At 42.0% G+C, this 16,484-nt stretch overlaps 1 protein-coding gene across 4 annotated transcripts in view; it reads right to left on the bottom strand.

The window, feature by feature from the left end:
* The window catches only part of NARS2 (asparaginyl-tRNA synthetase 2, mitochondrial), a 55,999-nt gene that overhangs the window by 7,369 nt on the left and 32,146 nt on the right, over positions 1-16,484 (bottom strand). For all 4 annotated transcript variants that reach the window (XM_062567396.1, XM_062567399.1, XM_062567398.1 and 1 more), the window contains 6 exons: positions 10,153-10,251; positions 9,713-9,750; positions 8,205-8,271; positions 6,441-6,578; positions 5,078-5,175; positions 2,861-2,887 (listed from right to left, as the gene is read on the bottom strand). In XM_062567396.1, coding sequence (XP_062423380.1) covers positions 2,861-2,887; positions 5,078-5,175; positions 6,441-6,578; positions 8,205-8,271; positions 9,713-9,750; positions 10,153-10,251 — 467 coding nt within the window. The remainder of the gene's footprint in view (positions 1-2,860; positions 2,888-5,077; positions 5,176-6,440; positions 6,579-8,204; positions 8,272-9,712; positions 9,751-10,152; positions 10,252-16,484) is intronic.

Genomic DNA, 16,484 nt, shown 5'->3' with positions numbered 1-16,484 from the left:
AAATTCAGCTCAACATTTTCCATCTAGACCAGGAACAACGCCAAGATGACATAGTAACGTCCCAGTTGAGAGAGCAGATAACACCTCATCAGGCGCTACGTACCAGCACCAGCATTACACTAGAAGATCAGAAAGGTACCTGGACTGTAAAGGGGTCAATATGATCCTATCTTTTCCATTTGTGCATACAAGGAAAATCAGAGTGAGGAAATGGGTCTTATACATTGAAAGACTACCAGAAATGCTGCTCAAGTTGGTGGTGGAAGTTGATCATGACAAAGTACCTGTTTTGTTATTGCTTGTGTTAAGCCAGTACCTGGAGTCTGCCATCAGGTTCGGGTTCCTAGTATTCATATCATACAGCCACAGAGACTTCAGTCTCTGCCCTCCAGGTCTAACAGGCTGAACTGGCAAAAAACAGGTGGAAAGAGGCACAGAGGAAGTGAACAACTTCCCAGAGTAAACCTCGATCTCCTGACTTTCCCACCTCATCTTCACAGATCTCTCTCAGTCTAGCCAAGGTCACCATCTACAGTATTGAGCTCTTTTCTATTTACTGTTTGAAGGAAGCAGTATGAAAATAACATAAAATAACTGTAAAACCAAGCCAAATAGTTTTCCAAATCATTCTTTATGGAAAGAAACCTGCAAAACAGGAAATATATATCCATCTGAAGGAGATTCAGAGGGGTTCTGCGATGTTCCTTCATCTACCTTTTGGAAAAGCTTTCTGAAAGGCAGGAATGGGCAAAAGCAAAACAGTTTCGGATCATCAGTTGCCTCTATGCTCAACGATTCTCCTACATGCAAGGTACTCCTGAAGCAGTTCTAGAGGTAGTAAGCTCCCACAATATCCTCATGCTCAGTGAGGAGAGAAGAAAACAAATAGAAACAGACATATGGCAGACAGAGAGTCATAGAATTGGTAAGGTTGGAAGGGACCTCTGGAGATCATCTAGTCCAGCCCTCAAATGAGTGGTCCACACAGTAATTGAACCCATGACCTTGGTATTATTAGCACCATGCTCTAATCAACTGAGCTATATAAAGGATTTCAAAAGGGATCATGTTTCATATGGCTGCCCATTCAAAAGGAAAGATTCAACTGTTCTCCAAAGAGTCTGTGTGCCAGCTCTGGAGACTAAATCCAATCACTAAAATGAAGAGATGGAAGGAGAGACTGAAATCAATCTCCATTGAAAAGATGGATGCTGGCAAAGCCACCTTCCTATTTTCTGTCAGACTCTGGACTGGAGTCCAGAAGCAACCCACGATACTCCTATCCTGTGCCCCTTTACTACACCAGACCCTGCTACAGTAGGGGGTACCAACAGCATTAACCTTCTCAGGGAAATTGCATCATCTGGGATGGAGTGCAGACAGGAAAGGAGGAAAGAGTCTCCAGAATGTGACTGTGACATAGCACATGAAATTGCAAGTTGGCGATAGACAAAGTCTTAGTCTTCTCTCTTGAAGGAAGCCTAAAGGAAGACTGAACCATCTTAGTAGTGCTAGAAGGCTCTCTGGCACTGAACACCAGGCTTCCTCAGGCTGTATTTCCACATCTAACCCAACCATGGATCATTCTTGGTCAAGATACTACTTCCCTGCCCAGTACACCTAGTATGCAATTACCTAAACATGTTAATGTTGCTAACTATGGTCCTCTAGAATACCAGGTGCTAGTCAGAGTCAGGAGATAAACAACAATCTGGCCTACAAAGCATCATCTGGGGTCCTGGGATTTTTCCGAGTATTTCACAATAGTTTCAAAAGGACAAAAACAAGCAAAACATGCTAAATGGATTCAACTTGAGTGCTACCTCCTACCACAGACTGGCAGTTTTCTGAGAAAGCACACCGGACATGTGAACAGCTGTCTGCCAGCAGTCTTACCTGGGGACATAGACATCACCTCCAGTCTAAGTTAAACTGTATGGTTGTCAAGAAATATTTCATACGAACAGAAGCTATGGGCTCCAATAATTTACAGAGAGAAATCCTGAAGAGTTATGCTCTGGGTCAGATAAATGATATGGTTTATTCTGGCCCATAAATGTAAACATTACAGGAAGACACTTCATTCACCCTGTTTGCATATGGATGATATAAAGGTCTGCAGTACCTTGGGCTGTTTCCAAATGATTTCATATTGTGGGAAGAGGGGAGGATAAGAATCCTACACTTATTCCACTTCTATCATGACAGTATCCATAACGATCATTCCAAAATTGAAGAGCATTTGAACATATTCTTCTAAATTTAAAATTCTCTTACACCGTCACCCTCTTAGTAGTTATGACAAAGTGCATACCAAGTAACACTCTTCAAGAGAAGCATAAAAATCTTGTCATTTTAATAGGTTGGACCATTAATTCAAAAGTTGTTTTGTCTCCTTAGGAGGACAGATGTAATTGCTTCAACTACTTTGTTAGGGAAAATTTTTCGACCCAACTGCCCTGTCAATTGCAAAGGGAGTTATTCATAGAACTGGTAAAGGTCACAAATTGCTTGTAGTTCTGTGCCCTGTTTATCTCATGCAGCAGTGGTGAGAACCTATTCAATTTTGGACACAGTTTAATGATTTAATATCAAAATTCACTGACAGGCTGTAAATTAATCCACTTTACGCAATAATGACAGGAATGAATTGTGCTGTGAGTGGACAAATTGGGAAGATAAACTAAGTAACATTAGATTAAATTTTGTTCAGATGAACTGGCTGTTCCATTTAGACTGGCAGTGATGGCAAGGCAACTGGGCCAAGTTCTCCTCTGAAGAACAGGATCAAAAACCGAAATAGTTGTTTAAAGAGTATCAAAAGAAAAAATACAGTGTACAGACCAAGAAATTCTCTTACCATTGGTAGGCATCTGCAAGTCCCAACCTATGGAACAAAAAGAAAATCTCTCATAAGTAAAGGAAAATAGTAGATTTGTACAAACAACACTTGTCTAGAAGAGAACGCTGGTATGAAACAGAGGATCAAAACTAAACTCAGTCCAAAAAGAAAAGGCAGGAAACTAGAGGAATACATGATAAGCCCTGTGGATTCTGGTACTTGACAGACAATCTTCAACAGATTCCCAATATCCTTCTTACAATATAGTTTATTTTGTAAACACATAGAGTTGATTGCAACTTCATGCAAAGACTCGTGCATATTCTTAATTTTAGCCACACTGATAAAACTCTGCTTGAGTGTTTGGAGAGTACAGGCTTGCATATTAAATTTACCATGATACGCAGCTAGATCTCACTTACGAATGAGACAAATAAAATCTCTTCACGTGTCGGCTACAGAATGGTGGAATGATGCAAATTCTCTCCTTTTTTAGTGCACAAACCTACTAAACTTCCATGGCTTTACTAATGTGTGATAACTTCTGTAAAACTACTAAATATTTGTTTCTAATTGCCACTAGTGCAACTTCTCTCCCCTTCCTGCCCTCACAGAGTTGGCATGATGCTCAGGTTTCTTCCACTTCTCTCAATGCAAAAATTTCTCTGTAAGCCAAAAGAGGCCACTTCTCTAATCATCAGTGCATTACAAAATTGTCCCTGTAGGATTTTGAGGACTATTCCATGAAACGTGAATAAAGAGACAAAAATCCAGTTCTTCATCTCTCAGTTACGTTGGCTCCATAAGAAGTAGGTTTAAAAGCAAGAACAAAATATTTTGGCTCAGCAGAGCAGATCCCAAGTACTCAAAACTGAGAAAAACTTGTGATAAGAGGTGCTATTTTTCCATTTTTTTATTCCAGATCATCTTCAAGGCAGAGCTGTACTTTAAAGTCACTGAAAAAGCATCATCTGTAGCTGGAAGTAATTCCCATGATTTTTTTTTTTTTTTTTTTTTTTTTTGGTCAAACAAGAAAGTCTGGCTTTAACCCCTACATGCACCCCTTCTCTAACTCCACGCCTTGACAGCAGCAGACTACAGATCTCACTGACCCCTCGGTAAAAATATCAAATGAAAAAGTGCAGCAGGCAACACGGAACTCAGCTGAAGCATGCTTGTCTCTGGAGAGTTTGGAGGGAGAACAAGCAGCAATGCAGGGAATAATATCATCCTGTACCATATATTAGGAACCAATGTTGTGGTGATTTTAATTGCCCTGCCTTTTGGATTCATTATGCAGAAATGGATTTTGCTCTTCTCCACTGACTAGATACATTTCTGTGAGCGGGTAGCTGATTTAAGTGATAGTCATTCACAATGTGCAAATGACGTTACTCTGGGATTAATCTTCCTCCAAAATTGCTTTGTACAAGGGTATGACTGGCACAAATTGACTCAGACAAGCAATGAAAGGTTCTTTTGAAAACTGAGACAGGATCCAGGGAGTACTTGTCCATGGAGGGTTCCGCCATCTATAATGCCAATGATTGTTAACTAACCACCAGATTTGAAGCTCTGAGAGTTAATTTAGCCTAAAATCACTCTTAGTCGCACAGACCCGAACACAGAAGCAGGGAAGGAAACTGTCAAAGAGACCAGATGACTCAGCACAGATCCTATCCACTCCTAATGAAGCTTCCCATCAAACCATTAGCAAAGAACAGCATTCTCTGAAAAGATGCCATCGAGGCCAGTCACATCACAGCTAGCGCAGCTTCTGACTCAAACTGCAGTTCCTCAGTTACACAATGTGGTGACAAAAATATCTAGGCTCTGTCTACATTACAACTTCCATGTTCGCCATCAACTCTCAGCCCCGTGAGCTGGGAAGGGAAGGCTCGAAGATGAAGTGCCTCAGACCAGCTCTGGTCCTAGACAGTCTGCTCACAACTGAGGCATCCTGCTGCCCTGTCTGCCAGAGAAAAGGTTCTCTCCCAGAACAGAACTCTTCCGTAATGAGCTAAAACACAGGTACTTTGCATACCTGCAACAGAAGCATAAGACCTTCTTTACCAGTTAGCAATCACTTACTCAAATAGGTATCTGAAAGCTAACAAATAGGACATTTAAAATAGTGCTAGCTGTCCTTCCAGTCCTCTGGCTTCCCTACCACTGAGGGCTGCTGAAACACTCTCCAGTTAGGCTGGTCTGATGGCACCTCCGGGTTTTCTGTACCTCTGTAAGCGTGATTCAATGAAGGGCAGTCGCTCCTCTCTCAAGCTGCCTCCACATAACTCCCCTATTCCTGGTACTAGAAGATCAACAGCTGCAACCTTTGAATAAAGAAAGAGAAATGTAATGTAAGTCACACCATATAACCACACAGTTTACATCAAAAGATGGTTGACACTTAGCAGAGCCAGGCTGTTAATAAAAAGCTACTGTAATCTACTGAGTCCAGGACACTTTGGTAACTATCTGCATGTGCAGGAAATGTCCCTTGTTGACAGGAAGGGAAGACACTTTGCTTAATTGCATCAAATCAAGGAATTTGCTTGGCAGAAAATGCTGTGAGAGGGCTGTGTGCTACAAATGGTAGATATCAGTAAGCCTAAGCAAAATCTAACCAAGGGCACTGATGTTCCAGATGGAGGACATCTAGACCAGGGGCTGTGAACTGAGTCCCATCAGGTTATTCTCGTGGGATAGCCTGTGCACGTAGGCAAGCCTGAAAAGGGAACAAAGAACAGCAACTAACAGCAACTCAGGAGTTGGCAGAGAAAGACACACAGGCAAATTTTCTGAAACCCTGATTTCCTCAAGAGTTTAAATTGCTCTGACCACAAGCTGAAGCTGACATGTGTTTGCCCTCTACCTGCCCCCTTTCCTTGAGCCAGCTCTAGTGGTAATGATAGCAATGGATCAATGGTATTGATATGCTGATTTAAGTGTTAGGATTAGAATGTCAGCATCTGCATGTGTGTTAGGTTTGGGCTGGTTTTCTTCTTTGTTTCATTTTGCAAGGTTACTTTTCTCATCTCACAGCTGAACTGCTGCAAGAACTGATGTAAATGAAGCAGCAGTGGCACGTGGTAGGCTAAATCACTCTTTTTAGTAGAAGCAAGGTTTCAGGTTATTTCAGTTCAATTAGGCAATCACATCTTCAAAGCACAGGACTTGTAGAAGAAAAGGTTTTTTCTTGTCTCTATCTGCTATGTGAGGATTACTTGCAGTAGATCTACATGACAGAAGAGTCACTGGCTGCTTGGAGCCATGCAATTTTAAGCATTTTGCCTAGCAGTACAAAAGTTTCTCAGAACAAGAAAAAACTATGGCAAATCTGTTTTAAGTAATTTAAATAAAATATATATATATATAAGATATCCCTGCTTATATCTTTCCTGAATCTTCATCCTGCTCTTGCTTTGGGGATTTCTCCTACAACAGCAAACAGAGACTGGAGAGAAGAAGCTGACAGACGGCTTATCTTAGACTTCTTGACTGGAGAACCAGCAGAAAAGTATCCTGATCTACTTATCAATAGACTAAGACAGATGCCTAACCAAAAAGGAGGTAGAATGATGACTAGTGGACTCACCGTGTGTTGAGGTCCATCTTCATTGTCCCGCATATAAAAAGGTTTGAGGTCATAGGGGTAGTTAATCACAAACAAGGGAACCTCACCACAGTGCTTCACCAAGTACTTCTCATGTTCAGTCTGGAGGTCACAGCCCCACTGTAAAAAGAACAAGAGACCTGGGATCCTGCTTTGGGGCATCTTACCTGTGGCAAGAAACATAGCAAAATTCCTGCACAAGAATGATGTGCAGCTTTCAATAACACAAAACCAGCAACAGTAACTTCTCACTGAGAAAATTTGCTAAGCAGAAAAACATAGTTCTGCAGATTTTAAAGCAGAGCAAGGCCATTAGAATAACATGCTTTAACTTCCAGAGAACAGGTCCAGATCATCCCTGTTGGATGTATCACACCGGAAGAAACAAAGAGCAAAAACCCCCCTTACTCCAGATAGCTTAAGGGAAATAGGCACCCATCCAAAATTGGCTTACTCAACCCAGTAAACCAACTTCATTTCAGTATTACTTTTGGTGTATAGAAAGTATATTTGCTCAATCCACTGCTCTCTTCCCTGCTGTGTCTTGTTACATGCCACATTAATTCTCACTTAATAAACCCCAGCATCCTATCAACTAACTCTTTGTTACCAGAAACATCGGACTCTCTCAGTGCCCTTCATCCCTTCTGCTTTCTTCCCGTAAAATGCTATAAATTCTGTGACTTTTGATTAGAGATCTCCAGCCCATGGTAGGATGCACAAAGAATTTGCAAGGGGCTAGGCAAGGGGTGGTGGTGGTGGCAGGAGAGACATGCATATTCTGTTGACTCTTCTGGTCTAAAAGAATCCTGAGTTTTCTGTCTCAGGTCAAGGTAGTAGACATCTCACTGAGATGGTTCTTTTCAACCCCCTGCTCTAACACAGCCATCTAGTAAATTCACCTCCTTTGCAACAGAAGTACAGCAGTGATTTGGGGGATGGCACCACAAATATGATTTGTAGCTACATTTAGACACAGGATTGGGGGTTCTACACTCACTTTTACAGAGATATCAGACAATTATCTAACTCACTATGAACTCCCTAAACTAGAGGGTTATGTTCCTTGGAGCAGCAAAATGATACTAACATTAATTAATAAACACATGAGAATGGTACTGCCTTGAACACTACCCTACTAGTGTATGTGCTTGAAACTGGTTAAAATACGGTTTTCAAAAGAATGTAACCTAACAGTGCTAGGAAGACAAGCATGTGATATTTTTTCCTAGGCAATACTTACCATTTGAAAAAACAAGGCATCCTTTTACCTACATCTAGATCAGACGGTATTTTGACAAGGTTTTGCCTTATTAGTCCGTGTCAAATTCTCAGTGCTACCTAAATACCATTTTGTTTTTTGGGGACTACTGCAATAACCCTCCTGAGACGACTGCTGCTGAATCCACAATACACTCAGCAGAACTCACACATGGGAAACGCAGAGGTCTTCGCCAAAGCCCGGAAGCCCCAACAGTAAACTCATCCCTTCCCTACAAATGTCTCTTCCCTCCCTACAAATGTTACATGCTCCACTGCTACAAAATTCCCATTTTACCTTTCAAGGGTAATAGTTGTATTGAGGTTCCCACTGAGCAAACACACCAAGATAAATAAACTTCTGCTGAGTAACAACACTGTTGCACTATCAGAAAGTGAGAAAGAAGGCTTCCCTGAGATCTATGAAGTTCAGCCTGGCTGTATACACCAGCAGATGCAGGGATAAGCAACCAGGCAATTACCTACCTCTGGCTTGAAAGTGAAAGTTTGAGAAGCTTGCTTCAAAATTTCCACTGCTTCACTGTAGGAAATTCTGAAAGAAAAAAAAAAAAAGTCTTTGAGATAAGTGTGAAAGGAATAACAAGAAAATTTTCTGGCCAAGTGCTGCATAGGAAAATTAAGGAAGCATTTCCCCGTTCCCAGGCCAACTTGTGCTGTGATGTCAGACTTCCCAGCAATGCTTTTTTGGATGGAAACCAAAAAGTTACATTTTATATGGCAAGAACCCTACCTTTTTCCTGTGCTTCAGCTAGATGCAAGACAGGAAGTGCTAAGCTCTCAAGACATTTTCGCATTACTACAATGCTGCATTTCAGTCAGAAATGAGTTCTGCAAAGAACTATTTCATCTAATTTTGATCTTTTTTAAAAGAAACTAGTGTATCATCAACAAGGAACACCAACAGTGCGTTCAGCACAATGTTATGTGAAAATGGCAGTCCAAGGTACAAAGAGTCAGTAGCTCAAACGTTTTCATTTTACTTTGCAAAAATTCTAAGATTTAGTTTCAACAATGTTTCTCTATTGCTCTGACACAGTTCTGAGAGCAGTTTCTCTACTGACTTCTATCAGTATAAAATAAAAGAAAGAAAAAACAGCACCACGGCAGAGCAAAGAAAGTGAAAGATGCTGCAAGTCTGATAGCAGGAAATCAAGATTCAATGGAAGATACTTTGGTCACAAGTTTTCCACATATCACACACATGTGGTGGAGAGAAAGAAGGATAACCTGGTCACGATAATTTAATATCTCTATATCATCAGCTAAATCCAATTATTAATCAAGTTCCCTAAAGAACTAGCTCAATCTACAGTATTCCCTAATATATGGAAAGCTTCTGGAAAAAATAAATCTGGGAGGAAGATATTACTCTACGTGCTTGGGTTGTGTTATCCTGCACTAATTTGATCGAAAATTTCACTCCAATATAAGACCTGAGGTTCTCAAAGTGGCTACTTTTGTAAAAGGCAGCTATACCTGCTTAATAGGAAAACTAGCGATGGACTGAGCGAACTGACAAGGCTTTTTGGGGTGAACGTAGAACCTCCTATTTGAGGAGCCAGGAAAGGATGGGAAGAAGAGAGATGACTGCAGGCCCAAGAAAGAAGGAAACCAAAATCTCCTCTATTCTTTAGCACGTAAAAAACTGGAAAAAATGTAGCACAAGCAATTGGCAATAGAAAATCAACTAGGATTTTAAATAGTATAAAAGAGAGGCAGTGAAAGAAGGCAGAGCACTAAAGCTGAACTCTGCTCTGGTACATGCTGGAAGGACAGCAAAAGCTAAAGGACAACAGCAGACACATATACCAGTCTCATGTGGAGATGGAAGGGCAACTGGAAAACAGGACAACAGCAACTGCAATTTATACTTTTCAGAAGACACTGATTTGGGAAGAGAAAGGAAGATATATAAAAAAGGATCCCCCCTGCAAAAACACTTTTCCAGATCATTTTGGAATAGAAGTACTTACGTCACAAATCTCTTCTTCAGCATTTGTTCCAACCTGCCCTTGGTTAAAACAAGAAAAACAAAAATGTAAAGCTACTAGTAAAGAGTCAGGGGCCCAGTGAAAATGTAGAAAAGTCACCTCCCTCTAATTTCTGAGACGTAGGTCAAAATCCACTACCACTCGCTCAGTGCTGAAAGAATATTTGGCTTTTGGAGCTGAGCAGTCAGACGTAGCTAGATGATTTAGGAGCCACAACTGTGCCACACATACTAGCTACAGAAAGCTTTGTGTCCTGTCTGTACTGGCTTGAACAATCACAGAAGATCAGGCTGATTTTTTGGCTTTTCAGAGTTAGCTAACGCAGCTCAGCACAGTATACTAGAAAAAAAAAGTGCCTCCTACTGTCAAGAGCACCGAACAGGCATAAAAGGATTGCAACTCTTTCCTATTGCATTTATTACCTTCTGTGCAGGTGCTACATATTTATGAAAAAGCTCGACATCATGAGGACATTTGGAGAGTACAGTACTTGTTGCTGTCTTGAAGAGATCCTCCATAACCTAACAGAGAAAACAGAAGCGCATGAAAAATTAACACTGTTTTATGTCCCAAACTAAGTAAAGCATGTTACACATCAGGCAAAGGGTACAGAAGGAGCTTCTGTCCTTTTGCATGGTCAGACTGCGCACAAAGGTACTAGTTTGCTAGCGCTCCTAATAGGAGGCTTGCCCACAGCCAAAGAGGAATGCAACTCGTGTTTCTGCTATAGGTTTAGAGTTTCAGTATCTGCTGGTGCCTTCAATATCTTCAAATCTGTTCAGTGAAAAAAGTACATCTAAAATATTCAAGCAGCAGCCCTCATTGTTGCTGCCACAACCCCAGCAACCCCCTGGCAAAGCACAAATAAGCACATTATCACCATTTGTGGTGACTGGTCTCAGGCTGATTATTAGTGAGATACCTTTCCTGTAATGAACAACAAACCAGAAAATCAGAATTGTTACAACAGGCAGAACTAAAGGAAAAGGGAATAAATGTACTGAGTAAAGTCAGACAGACTTCAGCCACACAGATCCTGCACAGTAAGAGCAAAGCAAAGAGATAAATGGGCAGCAAAAGTTGAGGGCACATCAATGCAGGGATGTTTGAGAAATAAGAAACAAAGATCTGGCTGAATTTCTCTAAACTAATATGGATAAGCTACATGACATTAACGTCCAGTTTGGGTATACCTATCCGTTAAAATAGACTTCACTCATGAAGAAATTAAACAAATGCCACTTCGATTCTAAATAGAAAAAAAAAGCACCCAAATGGGGCCTCAGTGTATTTTGGTCATCTTGTTTAAAGAGTCGTTTCCCTGTTTGGTTATGCAAAGCAGATCAAGACACTGGCTGTGATGCTGGCAAACGAGCTCCCCTTGCTCCTCATAGCCTCATGCCTGTGTAAAGCAGGGAGTCAATGCCTGTGGAGCTCCGATGCTCACGACTTTCTCCTAAATTCCTCTTTACCTCCTCTCCTTCGTAAGCAAGAGTGATGCAGCTTGACTGTGTTTCATCTCAACCTGGGATAGGAGCCATTTTTTTTCCATTAAAAAGCAGCTCCTGATGTCCATGCACATTTCTGCTCTTTCTGTAGGCATAAAGACTGTTTCAGTAATGGCAGAGTTGAGAGAAGAAGCAAAGTATCCACCGGTGATGTCCAAGTGAACAGGTCCCTAACCACTGCCCAGGGAAGACTAACGTGGAAAAGATGAATGTGACTTTTAGTCAGCAGAGTCTGCTGGAGAAGCAGGCCTCTGCTTCACAAGGAACCAGTGTTATGGGGCAAAAACAAGGAAAGAAAATGGAGAGAAGAAGCTGGGCTAGTGACACAGCCAAGACTAGATTTCAGGCCTATTGTCCAAGCTCTCATCTTTAGAAGAGCATACTTTATCACGTGTCTTCAACTACTGAAACACTACTCTGTGCTGATGAGCAGCGTCTGCATACTACCAGCCAAGAGAAACTTGTAAATCAGCTCTTATTTTGAATTTTCTGGAGACAAATGCAACTTTCAGACTCCTGCATGAATCTAGACCCTCTATTTAAAAAGGAACAGCGTTATCATATGCAAACGAATGGTTTTACCCTTACTGGTACTGAAACACAAAGGACATGAAAAGCCAGCATTCCTGCTGCTGAGTGGCAAATAACCAACCAGCTTTGAACTTTCTTCAAAGTAGCTTGAAAAAAGCTTATGCAAATGAAATTAGAAAAGTTCTTGGCAATTCATCTGGTTTCAGTCAGGCAGAGACGAAGTGATTTTACATCAAGCTTCCTCTTTCTAGAAAATGAAAGTATCATCTGGTTTTAGAAAAGCGTGTTGTTTAATTAGCACTTTTTCCCCCCTTACTGCACGATAAAGTAACAATTAGGTTCCCACAGCATTCAACATAAGCAGCTTCCTCCTGTGGAAAAGAACTGTGGGTGGTATGGGAAAAACAATCTGAGAAATATTTCCAGGTTTGAGACTGAGGTCTTTTCTTGGCAAAAAAAAAAAAAAAAAAAAAAAAAGAAAGAAAAAAGAAAAAAGAAAAAAGAAAGACAGACAGACACGTGGGTCAGGCATTGGCCTCTTCACTGCACTTACTCTCATTTACACTAAACGTGCATTAGGCACAAACACTCAAAAAAGGGAGGGGGGGTAAGAACACGCTCTCCAATGCAAAGTAGTCATGGATTTAAGCAGATAATATAATGAAAGATTGAAAAGTAGGATATATGAAAAAAGAGTGCAGAAGCATAGCCAGTGGCTTGTTAGTTTGAGGGAGGGTGAGGGCTGCAGAAATTGGCCCACTGATCAGGTTTGAATGTATCCTGAAAGCAGCATATTTGAGAGGTGGCTTACAAAGGGGAAGCCATGGGAATCCCAGCTTGTCTTAGAGGTGGGGCTTTGGTTGCCCCAACTGCCATTAGCTTTCTTGCTACATAACGAAAATGAGGAAGTTCTGCTGATAGGAGAACAGGCAAGGAAGATGAATGTGAAAGTCTTCCTTCATCTCTCCCAGCTTTTGTCTCTGGATTCCCACCTTTCAAAGAAGTTCAGTAGCATCAATTCTGTCCTCCCTTGATGTTTCTGTGGAATGTGCTAGAGGTCTCTGATTTGGATTAGGAGCAGATCCCAACCGTATCTTTTAATTTTGATTTGAAAATTTTCTCATTACAACTTATTCTCTTTCCAAACAAAATTACGATCAGAGATAAAATAGAGGAAATTATCAATAATGTAGCAGTAAATGTCAGCAGCAACAACTGAAGGTGCTGTGCGCAGCATGATTGATCCGAATCATTTTATTATGCAAGATGTTAAAAAAAAAAAAAAAAAACTGCCAGGAGGGATTTTGTCTAGGCATCTTCCTGGGCAATGTATATTGATGCAGTGTAGACCACCCATTATTTTCCTACCAAGCACCAACTAGACCATAATTTGTCACCTTCATGCTTGCTCACACACACACAGGGGAAACTCCCATCTGATCTTGGTCATGAAGTTCCCCTCTTGGACATAAAACCAACAGCTCAGGTGCTAAATTTCTGTAGGGTGAGGGTCACTCTCTCTGTTACATGGTGAAAAACTCAACCTCTGCTTGAGATATACCTGCTGCAAAGGTAGGATATGACCATGCAGTGTTGTTGCCCTGAATGCTGTTGCAAAACCATTATCTTGGAAAGTTAAGTTTAGCATTCACGTCAAGAATTTCTACTTCTGTAACAAAGAAAGCATTTCCCAGTACAACAGAAGCCATTTATTTGCAAGGGATATCCTCTTTGCATCTGCTACAGTACACTGAATTTTTTAACTTATTAGCACCTCTAAAATACAGTTAAAAATAGCATCAGGGTTCCAAAATCAATTATTTCAAACAGGAACTGAAATGGTACTTAAAAGATAAAGTACTCACAGTGCAAAGTATTCTGGAAACCAAATCACATCCACATATCATACCTGAGGACCCTCACACTGGCACCGAAAACCAGTGCTACTTTTCAGTTCGTTTCATGCCTAAATTCCCCTTCTGTAAAATCACAGCATGGTTGAGGTTGGAAGGGACCTCTGGAGATCATCTAGTCCAATACCCCTGCTCAAGCACGTTAGACAGGATCACATCCAGGCAGGTTCTGAATATCATCAGAGAAGGAGACTCCACAACCTCTCTGGGCAACCTGGTAAAGTGCTCCGTCACTCTCACAGGGAAGAAAGTCTTCCTCATATTCCGATAGAACTGTGTTTCAGTTTGTGCCCATTGCCTCTTGTCCCGTCACTTGGCACCACTGAAAAGAATTTGTCCCCATCCCCTTGACACACTCCCTTCAGGTACTTAAGACACATTGAGAAGATCCACCCCTTCTGTCTTCTCTTCCCCAGGCTAAACAGGCCCAGCTCTCACAGCCGTTCCTCCTAGGGCAGGTGCTCCAGCCCTCTGATGATCTTCGTAGCCCTACGCTGGACTCTCTCCGTAGTTCCATGTCTCTCTTGTACTGTGCAGCCCAGAACGGGTCACAGGACTCCAAAATGGGGATAACAATGCTTCATGTCACTGGCTTCATGTCATGACAGCAAATTAATTTTAAAGAAGTTTGTAACAAGTGGAAGACAGTACTTTTGCCCTTAAAGTTCAAATAATTTCTGTTATACTGTAGTCTCATCTTATGTACCTAGAGAGAAAGTGGTGCTAGGATGCAGTTCTGTTATGTAGGAGTAAAACAATGCATAAACTTCAAAAAGTGCCCTAGGCAAAATTTCCTTCTGGCATTTCCTAACATTTCAGCATAAATGATGCTCCTTTACTACGGTATTGCATGTGGATTTGATGAAATACAATAATGACTGCATCACATGGCCTCAGTAAGCCACCATTAGCATTATGAGTGAATTGGGATCCTTTAAATCCACTGCATTGTCAAGAAGGCTGAAAGGAAAAATAGAAGATAATGACTTACAGATATGTTATGTGATGCAGCACGGAAGAGAGCAAGCTTCTCAGAGGACAAATGAGACTGCAGATCTTGGACTTCCAGTTCAGAGACTGAAGGGGAAATGGCTCTGCTGAGCCCAGTCTCTGCCATACAGGCTGGACCCCTTCTATTTTTCTAGCCTGATACTCTCCTAATTGCTTCTGTTTCTTACTCAGTTTCAGGGGAGAACGACTTGTGGCAACTTGACTCCACTTCTTGACTAGACTCTTCTGCAAAGAGGTCAAAAAGGCCCCTCCTTACATACACCCTGTTCACTGAGATAGTCATAATTATAGAACCATAGAACCATAGAATCGGTAAGGTTGGAAGGGACCTCTGGAGATCATCTAGTCCAACTTCCCCGCTCAGCAAGGTCACCTAGAGCACGGTAGACAGAGCTGCATCCAAGCAGGCCTTGAAGATCTCCAGACAAGGAGACTCCCCAACCTCTCGGGGCAACATGGTCCAGTGCTCCATCACTCTCACAGGGAAGAAATTCTCCCTCACGGTCAGGTGGAACTTCCTGTGCTTCAATTTCTGCCCATTGCCTCTTGTCCTGTCACACGGGACAACTGGAAAGAGCTTGTCCCCGTCCCCTTGACACCCGCCCTTCAGCTACTTGTACACATTGAGAAGATTCCCCTCTCAGGCTTCTCTTCCCCACGCTGAACAGGCCCAGCTCTCGCAGCCGTTCCTCGTAGGGCAGGTGCTCCAGCCCTCTGATCATCTTTGTAGCCCTACGCTGGACTCTCTCCACTAGCTCCATGTGTGTCTTGTCCTGGGGGGCCCAGAACTGGACACAGGACTCGAGATGAGGCCTCCCCAGGGCTGAGGAGAGGGACAGGATCACCTCCCTCCACCTGCTGCCAACACTCTTCCCAATGCACCCTGGGAGACCATTGACTTTCTTGGCCACAAGGGCACATTGCTGGCTCATGGTCAACTTGTCATCCACCAGCACTCCTAGGTCTTTCTCTGCAGAGCTGCTCTCCACAAGGTCAGCCCTCAGCCTGGGCTGGTGCCTAGGGTTATTTTTCCCTAGGTGCAGGACTCTGCACTTGCCCTTGTTGAACCTCAGGAGGTTCCTCTCCACCCAGCTCTCCAGCCTTTCCAGGTCTCTCTGAATGGCAGCACAGCCCTCAGGTGTGTCAGCCACTCCTCCCAGCTTGGGATCATCCGCAAACTTGCTGAGGAGGCACTCTGTCCCCTCATCCAGGTCACTGATGAAAAAGTTGAACAGGAGTACTGTGCTGAACACACTGAACATGATGGGACTTTCCACAGAAAGTATTGTGCAACCAGTATTGTTCAAGTTTCTTTGTAGCCCTCAAATACATTTGGGCACAGCACCAACACTGAGACCACAGGATCAAGACATATGAGACTTCACAAGAACTGGGCTACTAATTCAGGAACAACTAAACATTGCTGTCTGCAATTAAAGCAGGGAAAAAGGTCATCACTCTCAGATTCCTTCAGGCTTGAGTATATTTAACTTTGTTACTGTTTTTTTGTTGTTTCTTGGTGTGTGTTATTTCGTAAAGAAGGCTATGTTACTTTTGGAGCTCTGGTGGGAGAAAGATCTGAAGCCTCAATAAAGAATGATAAGGACGCATCTTTTAGCAAGGCTCTTCTGTACCCTTTAATGGTATACAAGCAAATAGTTCAACATATTCCTGAAGAAGTTGAGCATTCCAAGCACACAAACCTGCTGCAGTTGGAGGTATTCACTCCAACTGTTGAATATAAATTTAAAAAATAAGTTAAAATGTTAAACAATCCAGCCGTTTATGCAA

Source organism: Rhea pennata, chromosome 1 (assembly GCF_028389875.1).
Source record: "Rhea pennata isolate bPtePen1 chromosome 1, bPtePen1.pri, whole genome shotgun sequence".
Lineage (NCBI taxonomy): Eukaryota > Metazoa > Chordata > Aves > Rheiformes > Rheidae > Rhea > Rhea pennata.
This window is presented reverse-complemented; position numbering and strand designations above follow the sequence as displayed.